At 36.5% G+C, this 12,887-nt stretch overlaps 1 protein-coding gene and 1 long non-coding RNA gene across 7 annotated transcripts; both read left to right on the top strand.

Annotated features, from left to right (window-relative positions):
* Window positions 1–1,391: 1,391 nt before the first annotated feature.
* LOC150030670 (uncharacterized) lies at window positions 1,392–3,174 on the top strand. The gene is made up of 3 exons (XR_016526626.1): window positions 1,392–2,620; window positions 2,841–2,946; window positions 3,111–3,174. It is a non-coding gene; the product is annotated as an uncharacterized LOC150030670 (long non-coding RNA).
* A 4,934-nt stretch (window positions 3,175–8,108) lies between these two features.
* Window positions 8,109–10,445, top strand: LOC150030669 (pyrophosphate--fructose 6-phosphate 1-phosphotransferase subunit beta-like). 6 transcript variants are annotated; one of them, XM_090309416.1, is made up of 6 exons: window positions 8,109–8,287; window positions 8,384–9,173; window positions 9,338–9,401; window positions 9,749–9,837; window positions 9,924–10,056; window positions 10,189–10,445. In XM_090309416.1, the coding sequence occupies exons 3-5, from the start codon at window positions 9,350–9,352 to the stop codon at window positions 10,005–10,007; spliced, it is 225 nt and encodes a 74-aa protein (XP_090165542.1). In that variant the 5' UTR covers window positions 8,109–8,287; window positions 8,384–9,173; window positions 9,338–9,349; the 3' UTR covers window positions 10,008–10,056; window positions 10,189–10,445. The 6 variants fall into 6 exon arrangements, with proteins under 6 accessions (XP_090165542.1, XP_090165547.1, XP_090165545.1 ...); XM_090309421.1 differs by lacking the exon at window positions 10,189–10,445 and having other exon boundaries at window positions 8,384–8,499; window positions 9,068–9,173; window positions 9,924–10,187; XM_090309419.1 differs by lacking the exon at window positions 10,189–10,445 and having other exon boundaries at window positions 8,384–8,499; window positions 8,740–9,173; window positions 9,924–10,187.
* Window positions 10,446–12,887: the final 2,442 nt, after the last annotated feature.

The following is a 12,887-nucleotide window of genomic DNA, read 5'->3' as shown; positions in this document are numbered from 1 at the left end:
GCATCAGCGACTTGTCATGCAATGCGTTCAACTTACAATTTCAACATGATTGTCAGGACTTAGTGTTATTTTATGCGTTTTATACCAATACGCCTCGTTAGTAACACATTGCACATAGTTGAATTTCCATTATTGATCTTCCAAACTTTTTGAAGAACATTTATTCAACACTTAGAGTTCTTCCTTTTTAGCATAGGGTTTCATACCTAGTCAGGTTCTTCTAGTCATTAGCTTAAACAGACAAATAGGAATGCAGGTTTCATATCTACAATGAGAAATACATTTAATTAGAGCTGAATGAATATATGTGTATCAACCAGGTACCTTTATGATTCTGTTGCTCTTCTTTATTCATACATTTCCATACTGAAGTATTGAACCCATTGTGGTTATCTCTTTTCTCTTTGGATATGGAAGGATATTTTTTGGACAGAGTAGGCTTGTTACTCTTGGTATGTATGATCCCAAAGAAGTTTAGCTCAAGACAAGGAGGGGCATGCTTTTGCACTGTCAGTCAGTTCAAATCTTAGGATTTATATGTCACCTGGAAGCTGGTATATTCATATTGGTAAGTGGAAATTTTTTCAACCTTCGTACTTAAAATATATTGGGAAAATGGCTAGGGTAGTCTCTCTGTTTGTGTTTTTTTTCTCTAATATTTATAATCTTGTTAAATTACATTTTTAGTCCTTGAACTTTCAGATTTTTGTCAAAATTTTGTGTCCAATAGGTTTATGATATTTTTAACTTTTCTTAAATCATATTGATTTATTAGATATGAATTTAGGATTCTAAAATTTCAATTTTTATGTTTAGATGCATGTATTTAAAACTAAAAATATGTTGAATAGATCAAAGACGTAATAGATTCATTTTTTAAAGTTTAAGGGACTTATTAGACACAATTGAAAGCTCAGTGTAGGGATGAACACTAAAACTAACATAATAGATGCATTTTTTTTAAGGTTTTTACTAAAAGTTCGGTTCAGTTTAAAATCATAAGGAAACTAATTTTTTCGGCTTAATTTGGTTTTTTATTTCAAAACCGAATTGAACCAAACCGTGTATACATATATACATATTTATCGATTTATTTATATATATTATACATTATATTTATTATATTATGTATAAAAACCAAAAATCGTTTGATAAGTTATTTGGTTTTTCGTGGGAATAAGGATTATGAGAATTAGGAAGACAATCCTATTCTTGTGAAGTAGGGATGGACACTTATTAGAGAATAAAATAATGAGTTCTTTTGGTTATTCATGTTTCAAATTAGCCATTTTAGTCTTTGAATTTTAAGAAATAGATTTAAAAGATCTCTCTACAAGTTCTCCTTTTTGCATGGACTTTTCCTAGCCCACGGAATTTAAATAGAAATTTTACTAGATGACTTATGTGGCAAGATGACTTGGAAGGGAAAATTTAATTTTAATATTTCCCGCCTCTCTCTTCTTTCTCCCCCTCTTTATCTCCTCTTATTCTCGATCCTCCCTTTTCATTGTCAAGCTTTACACAAAATTAACTTGCAAAAAGTCATGGTAGGATGTTCTTAAAGCTCTCTTTCTGCCAACTGATACCCTACAACTTCTAACAAAATCAACCAACTCTACATGCCCTAGCCTTCATAACTTGGTTTTTTTTTTTTTTGTATTCTGTTTGGTAACAGAGTTGATTGATGTCTTAAAGGAAGAGTAGTGACATGAATTGTGTTTTGTTTGTTCTTTTTCTGTGTTTTTTTTATGATTGTAAATCTCGCTTTTGTTTGGAACTTGAGTTTTACTGAATGTGTTCGAGGCTAGTTGCTACTTCTTAAGGTTATAGAGTGTATGAGCTGTGTGTTATATGTGCGTGCAGATGAGATCACGAAGTTGTTTCCTGATCTTTTCGGCCAACCGTCAGCAATGTTGGTGCCAAGTGATTCCAGTTCGGTGCAGGTGAATAAGAAATTGAAGATCGGAGTTGTCTAGTTTGGTGGCCACGCACTGGGAGGGCATAATGTGATTTCTGTACTATTTGGTAGGGTCTCATTGTGTCCACATTTATAAATCAAGAATAAATGTTTGCTTTTCTGTTCAAGTTGTGGCTATCTAGCAGCTTCTACGATCTTTGTGAAGATTACCTACAGGTTCATGCAAAAGGAAGCACGTTGTATGGTATCAAGGGTGGTCCTACAGGGATCATGAAATGCAAATATGTGAACTGACTGCACAATTTATCCATCCATATTGCAATCAGGTTAATTTTCTTGATGGGATTTCTTGCTTTCACTTGTTAGAATTGTTAGTGTGAATATGTGCAGTCTTGATGCGATGTGATTGCCATTTGAATGCAATTCTTGATGTAAATGCATTTTTCTTTTATCGGGGTTGTTTTGATAAGATATGCAATGGGAGGGATAAGATTGAAACTCCAGATAAGGTGAAACTCTTTCTTCCCAGAATTTTCATTTTGAGACGTCTTAGTTGTAGTCAAGGCATTAATTGACAGTTCGGTTCTATTTTCAGTTTAAGCAATCTGGAGAAACTACTCAAAAGCTTGATCTGGATGGCCTTGTTGTAATTGGTGGAGATGATTCTAACACAAATGCTTGTCTCTTCGCTGAAAACTTTAGGTATTTTTCAGAACTATGAAATTTGTCTATTGCCTCCCTCCTTTTTGCTCTCTCTTTCTCACTCTCATTGTCATATATGGATAAGCTATTGTATGTTATTTTTATTGTAGAAATATAAGGTCGAGTAATTAATTACTCTAGTGTACCATTTTTTTTTTTTTTTTGTGTGTGCAAGACCCTGTTATTTATATTCCCCTTCTTTCTGTTGTTTTCAAATTAGGAGTAAGAATTTGAATACTCGAGCGATTGGTTGCCCAAAACCTATTGATGGTGATCTCAAATGCAAAGAGGTCCCCACAAGTTTTGGATTTGATTCTGCTTGCAAGGTACTCATTTCTCTTCATAACTACTTTAGAATTCATATTTCGTTTGGACTCAACTTTGGTGACTGTTGCAAAGTTGAAGTAGTTTCTTCAAGAATTCAAGGAAAAAATGGAATGTCGCATTCATGAGATGAGACTCTTAATAGGCTCTGCTGATGTTTATGCAGATATATTCAGAAATGAATGGTAATGTGATGGTTGATGGTCGATCTACAGGAAAATATTACCACTGTAAGTATTTTGCTTAATGAAATTAAAACTAAAAATAGTTCTGATCTGCTGAATGTTCATAATAACTGAATTATTGACATTACAAGTATTTCAAGTTCAGATATGTCTACTTTTTTAAAATATATATTTATAAATAAATTAAAATAATATCAATACAGTCATTAAGAAAAGGCATTCATCTGTAAAAAAAACAGAGCACTTCTCTTGCTTCAATTTTATTAAACTTCTCTATTTAATCTACCTAATGTGAGATTGTACTTTTCATTGTTGTGAGGTTGTTTACCTTTTTGTTTCTCACCAAATTTCAAGTTTATTTTCATATTGGCATAACAGTGTAATATATCAAGTTGGCACGGATTAATGGGTCGTGCTGTTTCTTACATTAATTGGAGTGTGCTTTGCAACTCATTCCACAAATATTCTACTATTATTGGATGAAAAGGAGGGAAAGATATTTAATAATACTTAAGATAGCACATTTGTCAAGGAGGACATTTATCTCCACATGCTTTATAATGTGTTTTGCAGGTTGCGGCTAAGAAGCTTACCTTGAAAAACGTTACAGACTACATTGTCGATGTAATTAGTAAACGTTCTGAACTTGGTTATTAATTATGGTGTTGTAGTTATTCCCGAGGGTCTGATTGACTTCATTCCGGAGGTATTTGTCTTGTTATTGTAACTAATTGTGTTTATTTCTTTTTGTTGTATGCTCACTATCCACTAAACCCAAGATTCTCGGGATCAATATGTCATTCTTGAACTGATATCATTTATAACCCGCTTTCTACAGGTGCAACAGCTTATTTCGAAACTCAATGAAATTCTTGCCCATGATATTATAGATGAGGATAGGTTATGGAAAAAGAAATATTATAGATGAGGATAGGTTAGTACACCCAACATATTGAAGTTGTAACAATCCAAACAATCTGACAACATCGATTAGACCATCGGAGAATTCTAGCACTACTTTGGTTGGAAAATGCTCTCTCCTCTCTCCTCTCTCCTCTTTCCTCTCTCCTCTCTCGCTTTCCCTCCCTCCGGCACCCTATTCCGACATAACTCCCCGTTTCAAGTTCAAGAACTCGACCACGCTTTTCTCTTCCCACAACCACAACCTTCTTTGCGTTCCTCGGGCTCATCTATCTCTCTGGCCCATCCATCGCCTTCCCCTCCACAGGGCCTACTTAGCCGTCAAGTTATCAGTTGTAAAATTAAGGACAGCCACTTCTGTGCCCTCCATCCAAGCTGGTTCAGTAATCGTAGAAGCGATGTGGAAGCCAAAAAGGCAAATTTCTTGTCAAAATCGTAGCTACTTGGGTTTGTGGAGAACATCTCGTCCCTTCGAAACTTCCAACATCTAGCTCTTTGTCAAAAGCGTGCAAGATGCTTTGGTGTAATCCAAGATTTCTAACATCCAGAATCTATTCAAAATGAACTGGTTTTTATGATGTATAGTGTGGCCTGCAGTTGGAGGACGATTCTTCATTTCACGTTCACATCAGGAACTCTTAATTCAGGTTGATATTCCTTCCTTACCTTGTTAAATGATGCTTTGTCCCTCTTTGAAGTTGAACAGGTGACAAAAAACCCTCGCTCAGTCCCAATCTCCTATGCAGATATAGTAAGGGGAAGAATGGTTAAGCCTGTTTTTCCAGAAAAACAGAGTCTCCTGCCCCCTCAGAACACCAAAAAACAGAGCAAATCTAATTTTTGGGTTCTAACACAAAATTCTCAATCTTCATAGAAGACCTCGTGGCAGAATTCAAGCTTCAAGAGGAATAAGGCAAGGTGACCCTCTTTCTCCTTTCGTATTTCTACTAGTCAGTGAAGTCCTGGATGCATTACTTTCCCAGTTTCGAGAAAAAGGCAAGTTTGAAGGTTTTATTGTTGGCAAAGATAGAATTCATGTTTCTTTGTTACAATTTGCGGACGGTACTCTAATTTTCTGCCAAGATGACAAAGAAAAACTCAGCAACCTAAAGAAAATACTTGAATTATTTGAGTGGTGTTCGGGGTTGAAGGTTAATTGGGAAAAATCAGCTTTATGATGGCATCAATATAGACCATTTCAAGTTAACAATCAGAAGCAGCCCTCTAAATTGCAACGGCTAATCTACCTCCCATTTATGTACCTCGGCCTTCCTCTAGGGGGATATCTTAAACAACTAGCTTTTTGGCAACCAATGATCGACAAAGTACAAAGCAAACTGGACAAATAGAAGAGATACAACCTCTCAAGAGGAGGTCGTGCCACCCTTTGTAAGTCAGTTCTTTCTCATATACCAAATTACTATATGTCACTTTTTCAGATGCCAGAAAAGGTGATTCAATCTCTTACTATATGTGATTTGAACTCACTTTGCATGAACATTTATTCGTCCAGCTCTTACTATCTCTGTTTCAGACTTCCATCAATAACGCCATTTGTCTTGATGAGCTCATCAATCTTGCGTAACATAGTCCTCAACACCACTCCATCGTTTAGTTCTTACATCTATCGCTTAGCTCCAACAACCCGTCGTGTACCTCAATCGTTTAGTCGACGATCTCGTTTTCAACGATGTCATGCATAGCCTATCGCTTAGCTACTGTGCACATCGTTTACCTCCATCGCTTAGCATCATCGCCTTACCGTCCAATGTATCCACTAATCGCTTAGCATCATCGTCTAGCGCTATCGTCCAACTTCTACGCTTATTGTCTAGCGCTTACACTGATGTGTCGTATTTTACCTATCGTATAGCCCGATAGTCTAGCACGTGACTTCTTATTGTTTGACTCAGTGCGCATCATCACGATCATCTAGCGCATCGCTTAGCTCTGCGCATTGCTATAAGATCGCCTACGTCATTGTTTAGCTCCCTTCATTACTACACAATCGTCCAACGCCCGCCTACACGATCGCCTACCTCATCGTGTAGCGCCACTCACTTACTAGACGATCGTCTACCTCATCGTGTAGCACTGCTCATTTGCTACACGATTGTCTGCCCAGTACCTTGCGTTCAACCTCTCGCTTTCTCTGCTCTTGCTAACGCGTTCTCAACGCATCGACGACTTTCATGCAATGCGTTCAACTTCACAATTTCACACATGATTGTCAGGACTTAGTTTTATTTTATGCGCGTTTTCTACAAACGCCTTGTTTAGTAACAACTTGCACATAGTTGAATTCCATTAGTTGAATTCCAAACACTTTTTGAAGAACATTTATTCAACACTTTTTAAGAGTTCTTCCTTTTTTAGCATTGGGTTTCATACCCTTAGTCAGGTTCTTCTAGTCGTTAGCTTAAACAGGAAAATTAGGAAATTGCTGGTTTCATATCTACAATGAAGAAAATACATTTAATTAGAGCTGAATGAATATATGTGTATCAACCAGGTACTCTTCATGATTCTGTTGCTCTTCTTTATTCATACATTTCCATACTGAAGTTTTGAACCCATTGTGGTTATCTCTTTTCTCTTTGGATATGGAAGGATATTGTTTGGACAGAGTAGGCTTGTTACTCTTGGTATGTATGATCCCAAAGAAGTTTAGCTCAAGACAAGGAGGGGCATGCTTTTCCACTGTCAGTCAGTTCAAATCTCTGGATTTTTTTGTCACCTGGAAGATGGTATATTCATATTGGTAAGTGGAAATTTTTTCAACCTTCCTGCTTAAAATATATTGGGAAAATGGCTAGGGTAGTCTCTCTGTTTGTGTTTTTTTCTCTAATATTTATAATCTTGTTAAAATTACAATTATTAGTACTTGAATTTTTAGATTTTTGTCAAAATTTTGTGTCCAAAGGTTTAGATATTTTTAACTTTTTCTTAAATCATATTGATTTATTAGATATGAATTTAGGTTTCTAAAATTTCACATTTTTATGTTTAGGATGCATGTATTTAAAAATAAAAATACGTTGAATAGATCAAAGACGTAATTAGATTCATTTTTTAAAGTTTAAGGGACTTATTAGACACAATTGAAAGCTCAGTGTAGGGATGAACTAACTAACATACTAGATGCATTTTTTTTAAGGTTCTTACTAAAAGTTCAATTCAATTTAAAATCATAAGGAAACTAATTTTTTCGGCTTAATTTGGTTTTTTATTTCAAAACCGAATTGAACCAAACCGTGTATACATATATACATATTTATCGATTTATTTATATATATTATACATTATATTTATTATATTATGTATAAAAACCAAAAATCGTTTGATAAGTTACTTGGTTTTTAGTGGGAATAAGGATTATGAGAATTAGGAAGACAATCCTATTCTTGTGAAGTGTAGTGATGGACGCTTATTAGAGAATAAAATAATGAGTTCTTTTGGTTATTCATGTTTCAAATTAGCCATTTTAGTCTTTAATATTTTAAGATATAGATTTAAAAGGTCTCTACAAGTTTCTCTTTTTTGCATGGACTTTTCCTAGCCACGGATTTAAATAGAAAATTTTACTAGATGACTTATGTGGCAAGATGACTTGGAAGGGAAATTTAATTTTTAATATTTCCCACCTCAGTCTTCTTATCACCCTCTTTATATCCTCTTATTCTCGGATCTCCTCTTATCATTGATCAAGCTTTACACAAAATTAACTTGCAAAAAAGTCATGGTAGGAGTTCTCAAAGCTCTCTTTCTGCCAAAATGTATACCCTACAACTTCTAACAAAAGCAACCAAACTCTAACAGGCCTAGCCTTCATAACTTGGTTTTTTTTTTTTTTTTTTTTTTTTTTTTTTTTTTTTTTGTATTCTGTTTGTAATGAGTGCATTGATTTCTTTGATTCAAGTTTGTGAATGCATTGAGTTTTGTTTGTTCTTTTACTTGATTTGCTTATGATTGTAAATCTCGCTTTTGTTTGGAACTTGAGTTTTACTGAATGCGTTTGAGGCCAGTTGCTACTTCTTAAGGTTTTAGAGTGTTTGAGTAGTGCAATATGTGCGTGCAGATGAGATCGCGAAGCTGTTTCCTGGTCTTTTCGGCCAATCGTCGGCTGGTTGGTGCCAAGTGATTCCAGTTCGATGCAGGGTGAATAAGAAATTGAAGATCATAGTTGTCTAGGGTGGCCAAGCATCGGGAGGGCATAATGTGATTTCTGGACTATTTGGTAATCTCATTGTGTCCACATTTATAAATCAAGAATAAATGTTTGTTATTCTGTTCAAGTTGTGGCTAATTTGCAGCTTCTACGATTTTGGTGAAGATTACCTACACAGGTTCATTAAAAAGGAAGCACGTTGTATGGTTTCAAGGGTGGTCCTACAGGGATCATGAAATGTAGAACTGACTGCAGAATTTATCTACCCATATCGCAATCAGGTTAATTTTCTTAAAGGGATTTCTAGCTTTCACTTGTTAGAATTGTTAGTGTGAATATGTGCAGTCTTGATGCGAAGTGATTGCCATTTGAATGCAATTCTCGATTTAAATGCATTTTTCTTTTATCAGGGTGGTTTTGATATGATATGCAGTGGGAGGGATAAGATTGAAACTCTTTCTTCGTAGAATTTTCATTTTGGGACGTCTTAGTTGTAGTCAAGGCATTAATTGACAGTTCAGTTCTATTTTCAGTTTAAGCAAGCTGAAGAAACTGCTCAGAAGCTTGATCTGGATGGCCTTGTTGTAATTGGTGGAGATGATTCCAACACAAATGCCCGTCTCCTCGCTGGAAACTTTAGATATTTTTCAGAACTATGAAATTTGTTTATTGCCTCCCTCCTTTTTGCTCTCTCTTTCTCTCTCTCATGGTCATATATGGATAAGCTATTATATGTTATTTTTATTGAAGAAATATAAGGTTGAGTAATTAATTACTCTAGGGTACCATTTTTATTGTGTGCAAAGACTGTTATTTATTTTCCCCTTCTTTTTGTTGTTTTCAAATTAGGAGTAAGAATTTGAAAACCCGAGTGATTGGTTGCCCAAAAACTATTGATGGTGATCTCAAATGCAAAGAGGTCCCCACAAGTTTTGGATTTGATTCTGCTTGCAAGGTACTCATTTCTCTTCGTAACTACTTTAGAATTCATATTTCGTTTGGACTCAACTTTGGTGACTGTTGCAAAGTTGAAGTAGTTTCTTCAAGAATTCAAGGAAAAAATGGAATGTCGCATTCATGAGATGAGACTCTTAATAGGCCCTGCTGATGTTTATGCAGATATATTCAGAAATGATTGGTAATGTGATGGTTGATGGTCGATCTACAGGAAAATATTACCACTGTAAGTATTTTGCTTAATGAAATTAAAACTAAAAATAGTTCTGATCTGCTGAATGTTCATAATAACTGAATTATTGACATTACAAGTATTTCAAGTTCAGATATGTCTACTTTTTTAAAATATATATTTATGAATAAATAAATAATATCAATAATAAAGCCCATCTTGTTGCTTCATCTGTAAAAAACAGAGCACTTCTCTCTGCTCAATTTTATTAACCTTCTCTATTTAATCTACCTAATGTGAGATTGTACTTTTTCTTTGTTGTGATGTTGATACCTTTTTGTTTCTCACTCAAATTTCAAGTTTATTATCATATGGCATTAACAGTGTACATATATCCACAGTTGGACGGCTTATGGGTCGTGCTGTTTCTTACATTACATTGGAGTGTGCTTTGCAAACTCATCCAAATATTACTATTATTGGAGAAAAGGTAGCTGCTTTATTTAAACTACTTAAGATAGACACATTTGTCAAGGAGGACATTTATCTCCACATGCTTTATAATGTGTTTTGCAGGTTGCGGCTAAGAAGCTTACCTTGAAAAACGTTACAGACTACATTGTCGATGTAATTAGTAAACGTTCTGAACTTGGTTATTAATTATGGTGTTGTAGTTATTCCCGAGGGTCTGATTGACTTCATTCCGGAGGTATTTGTCTTGTTATTGTAACTAATTGTGTTTATTTCTTTTTGTTGTATGCTCACTATCCACTAAACCCAAGATTCTCGGGATCAATATGTCATTCTTGAACTGATATCATTTATAACCCGCTTTCTACAGGTGCAACAGCTTATTTCGAAACTCAATGAAATTCTTGCCCATGATATTATAGATGAGGATAGGTTATGGAAAAAGAAATATTATAGATGAGGATAGGTTAGTACACCCAACATATTGAAGTTGTAACAATCCAAACAATCTGACAACATCGATTAGACCATCGGAGAATTCCAGCACTACTTTGGTTGGAAAATGCTCTCTCCTCTCTCCTCTCTCCTCTTTCCTCTCTCCTCTCTCGCTTTCCCTCCCTCCGGCACCCTATTCCGACATAACTCCCTGTCCTCTCCCCATCTCCGACCAAGCTTTTCCTCTTCCCACCAACCTCAACCTTCATTTGCGATCCTCGGCTCATCTATCTCTCATGGCCCATCCATCGACCTTCCCCTCCAAGCCTAACTTAGCCGTCCAAGTTATCAGTTGTAAAATTAAGGACAGCCACTTCTGTGCCCTCATCCAAGCTGGTTCAGTAATCGTAGAAGATGTGGAAGCCAAAAAGCAAATTTCCTTGTCAAAATCGCAGCTACTTTGGTTTGTGGAGAACATCTCGACCCTTTCGAAACTTCCAACATCTAGCTTCTTTGTCAAAAGCGAGCAAGATGCTTCTGGTGTAACTAAGATTTCTAACATCCGAATCTATTCAAACTGGTTTTTATGATGTGTAGTGTGGCCTGCAGTTGGAGGACGATTCTTCATTCACGTTCCATCAGGAACTCTTAATTCAGGTTGATATTCCTTCCTTACCTTGTTAAATGATGCTTTGTCCCTCTTTGAAGTTGAACAGGTGACAAAAAATCCTCGCTCAGTCCCAATCTCCTATGCAGACATAGTAAGGGGAAGAATGGTTAAGCCTGAATTTCCAGAAAACAGAGTCTCCTGCCCCATCAGAACACCAAAAAATAGAGCAAATCTAATTTTTAGGTTCTAACACAAAATTCTCAATCTTCATAAATGGAAGACCTCGTGGCAGAATTCAAGCTTCAAGAGGAATAAGGCAAGGTGACCCTCTTTCTCCTTTCGTATTTCTACTAGTCAGTGAAGTCCTGGATGCATTACTTTCCCAGTTTCGAGAAAAAGGCAAGTTTGAAGGTTTTATTGTTGGCAAAGATAGAATTCATGTTTCTTTGTTACAATTTGCGGATGATACTCTAATTTTCTGCCAAGATGACAAAGAAAAACTCAGCAACCTAAAGAAAATACTTGAATTATTCGAGTGGTGTTCGGGGTTGAAGGTTAATTGGGAAAAATCAGCTTTATGTGGCATCAATATAGACCATTTCAAGTTACAATCAGAAGCAGCCCTCCTAAATTGCAAGGCTATCTACCTCCCATTTTTGTACCTTGGCCTTCCTTTAGGGGGGATATCCTAAGCAATTGGCTTTTTGGCAACCAGTGATCGACAAAGTCCAAAGCAAACTAGACAAATGGAAGAGATACAACCTCTCAAGAGGTGGTCGTGCCACCCTATGTAGGTCAGTTCTTTCTCATATACCAACTTACCCCATATGTCACTTTTTCAGATGCCCGAAAAAGTGATTCAAACTCTTACTATATGTGATTCGAACTCACTTTGCATGAACATTTATTCGTCCAGCTCTTACTATCTCTGTTTCAGACTTCCATCAATAACGCCATTTGTCTTGATGAGCTCATCAATCTTGCGTAACACAGTCCTCAGCACCGCTCCATCGTTTAGTTCCTACATGTATCGCTTAGCTCCAACAACCCGTCGTGTAGCTCAATCGTTTAGTCAACGATCTCGCGCATAGCCTATCGCTTAGCTACTGCGCACATCGTTTACCTCCATCGTTTAGTGCTGACGCCTTATCGTCCAACGTATCCACTAATCGCTTAGCGTCATCGCCCAGCGCCCAACGTCCATCGCTTAGTATTTCGCCTATCGTCTAGCGCTATCGTCCAACTTCTACGCTTATTGTCTAGCGCTTACACTGATGTGTAGTATTTTACCTATCGTAAAGCCCGATAGTCTAGCACGTGACTTCTTATTGTTTGACGCAGTGCGCATCTTTACGATCGTCTAGCGCATCACTTAGCTCTGCGCATTGCTATACGATCGCCTACCTCATTGTTTAGCTCCCTTCATTGCTACACAATCATCCAGTGCCCGCCTACACAATCGCCTACCTCATCATGTAGCGCCACTCACTTACTAGACGATCGTCTACCTCATCGTGTAGCACTGCTCATTTGCTACACGATTGTCTGCCCAGTACCTTGCGTTCAACCTCTCGCTTTCTCTGCTCTTGCTAACGCGTTCTCAACGCATCGGCGACTTTCATGCAATGCGTTCAACTTCACAATTTCACACATGATTGTCAGGACTTAGTTTTATTTTATGCGTTTTATACCAAACGCCTTGTTTAGTAACACCTTGCACATAGTTGAATTCCATTAGTTGAATTCCAAACTTTTTGAAGAACATTTATTCAACACTTAGAGTTCTTCCTTTTTAGCATAGGGTTTCATACCTAGTCAGGTTCTTCTAGTCATTAGCTTAAACAGGAAAATAGGAATGCAGGTTTCATATCTACAATGAGAAATACATTTAATTAGAGCTGAATGAATATATGTGTATCAACCAGGTACCTTCATGATTCTGTTGCTCTTCTTTATTCATACATTTCCATACTGAAGTATTGAACCCATTGTGGTTATCTCTTTTCTCTTTGGATATGGAAGGA

The sequence above is a fragment of the Benincasa hispida genome, unplaced genomic scaffold (genome assembly GCF_027475165.1).
Source record: "Benincasa hispida cultivar pf3 unplaced genomic scaffold, pf3_genome.v1.1 HicScf1697, whole genome shotgun sequence".
Lineage (NCBI taxonomy): Eukaryota > Viridiplantae > Streptophyta > Magnoliopsida > Cucurbitales > Cucurbitaceae > Benincasa > Benincasa hispida.
This window is presented reverse-complemented; position numbering and strand designations above follow the sequence as displayed.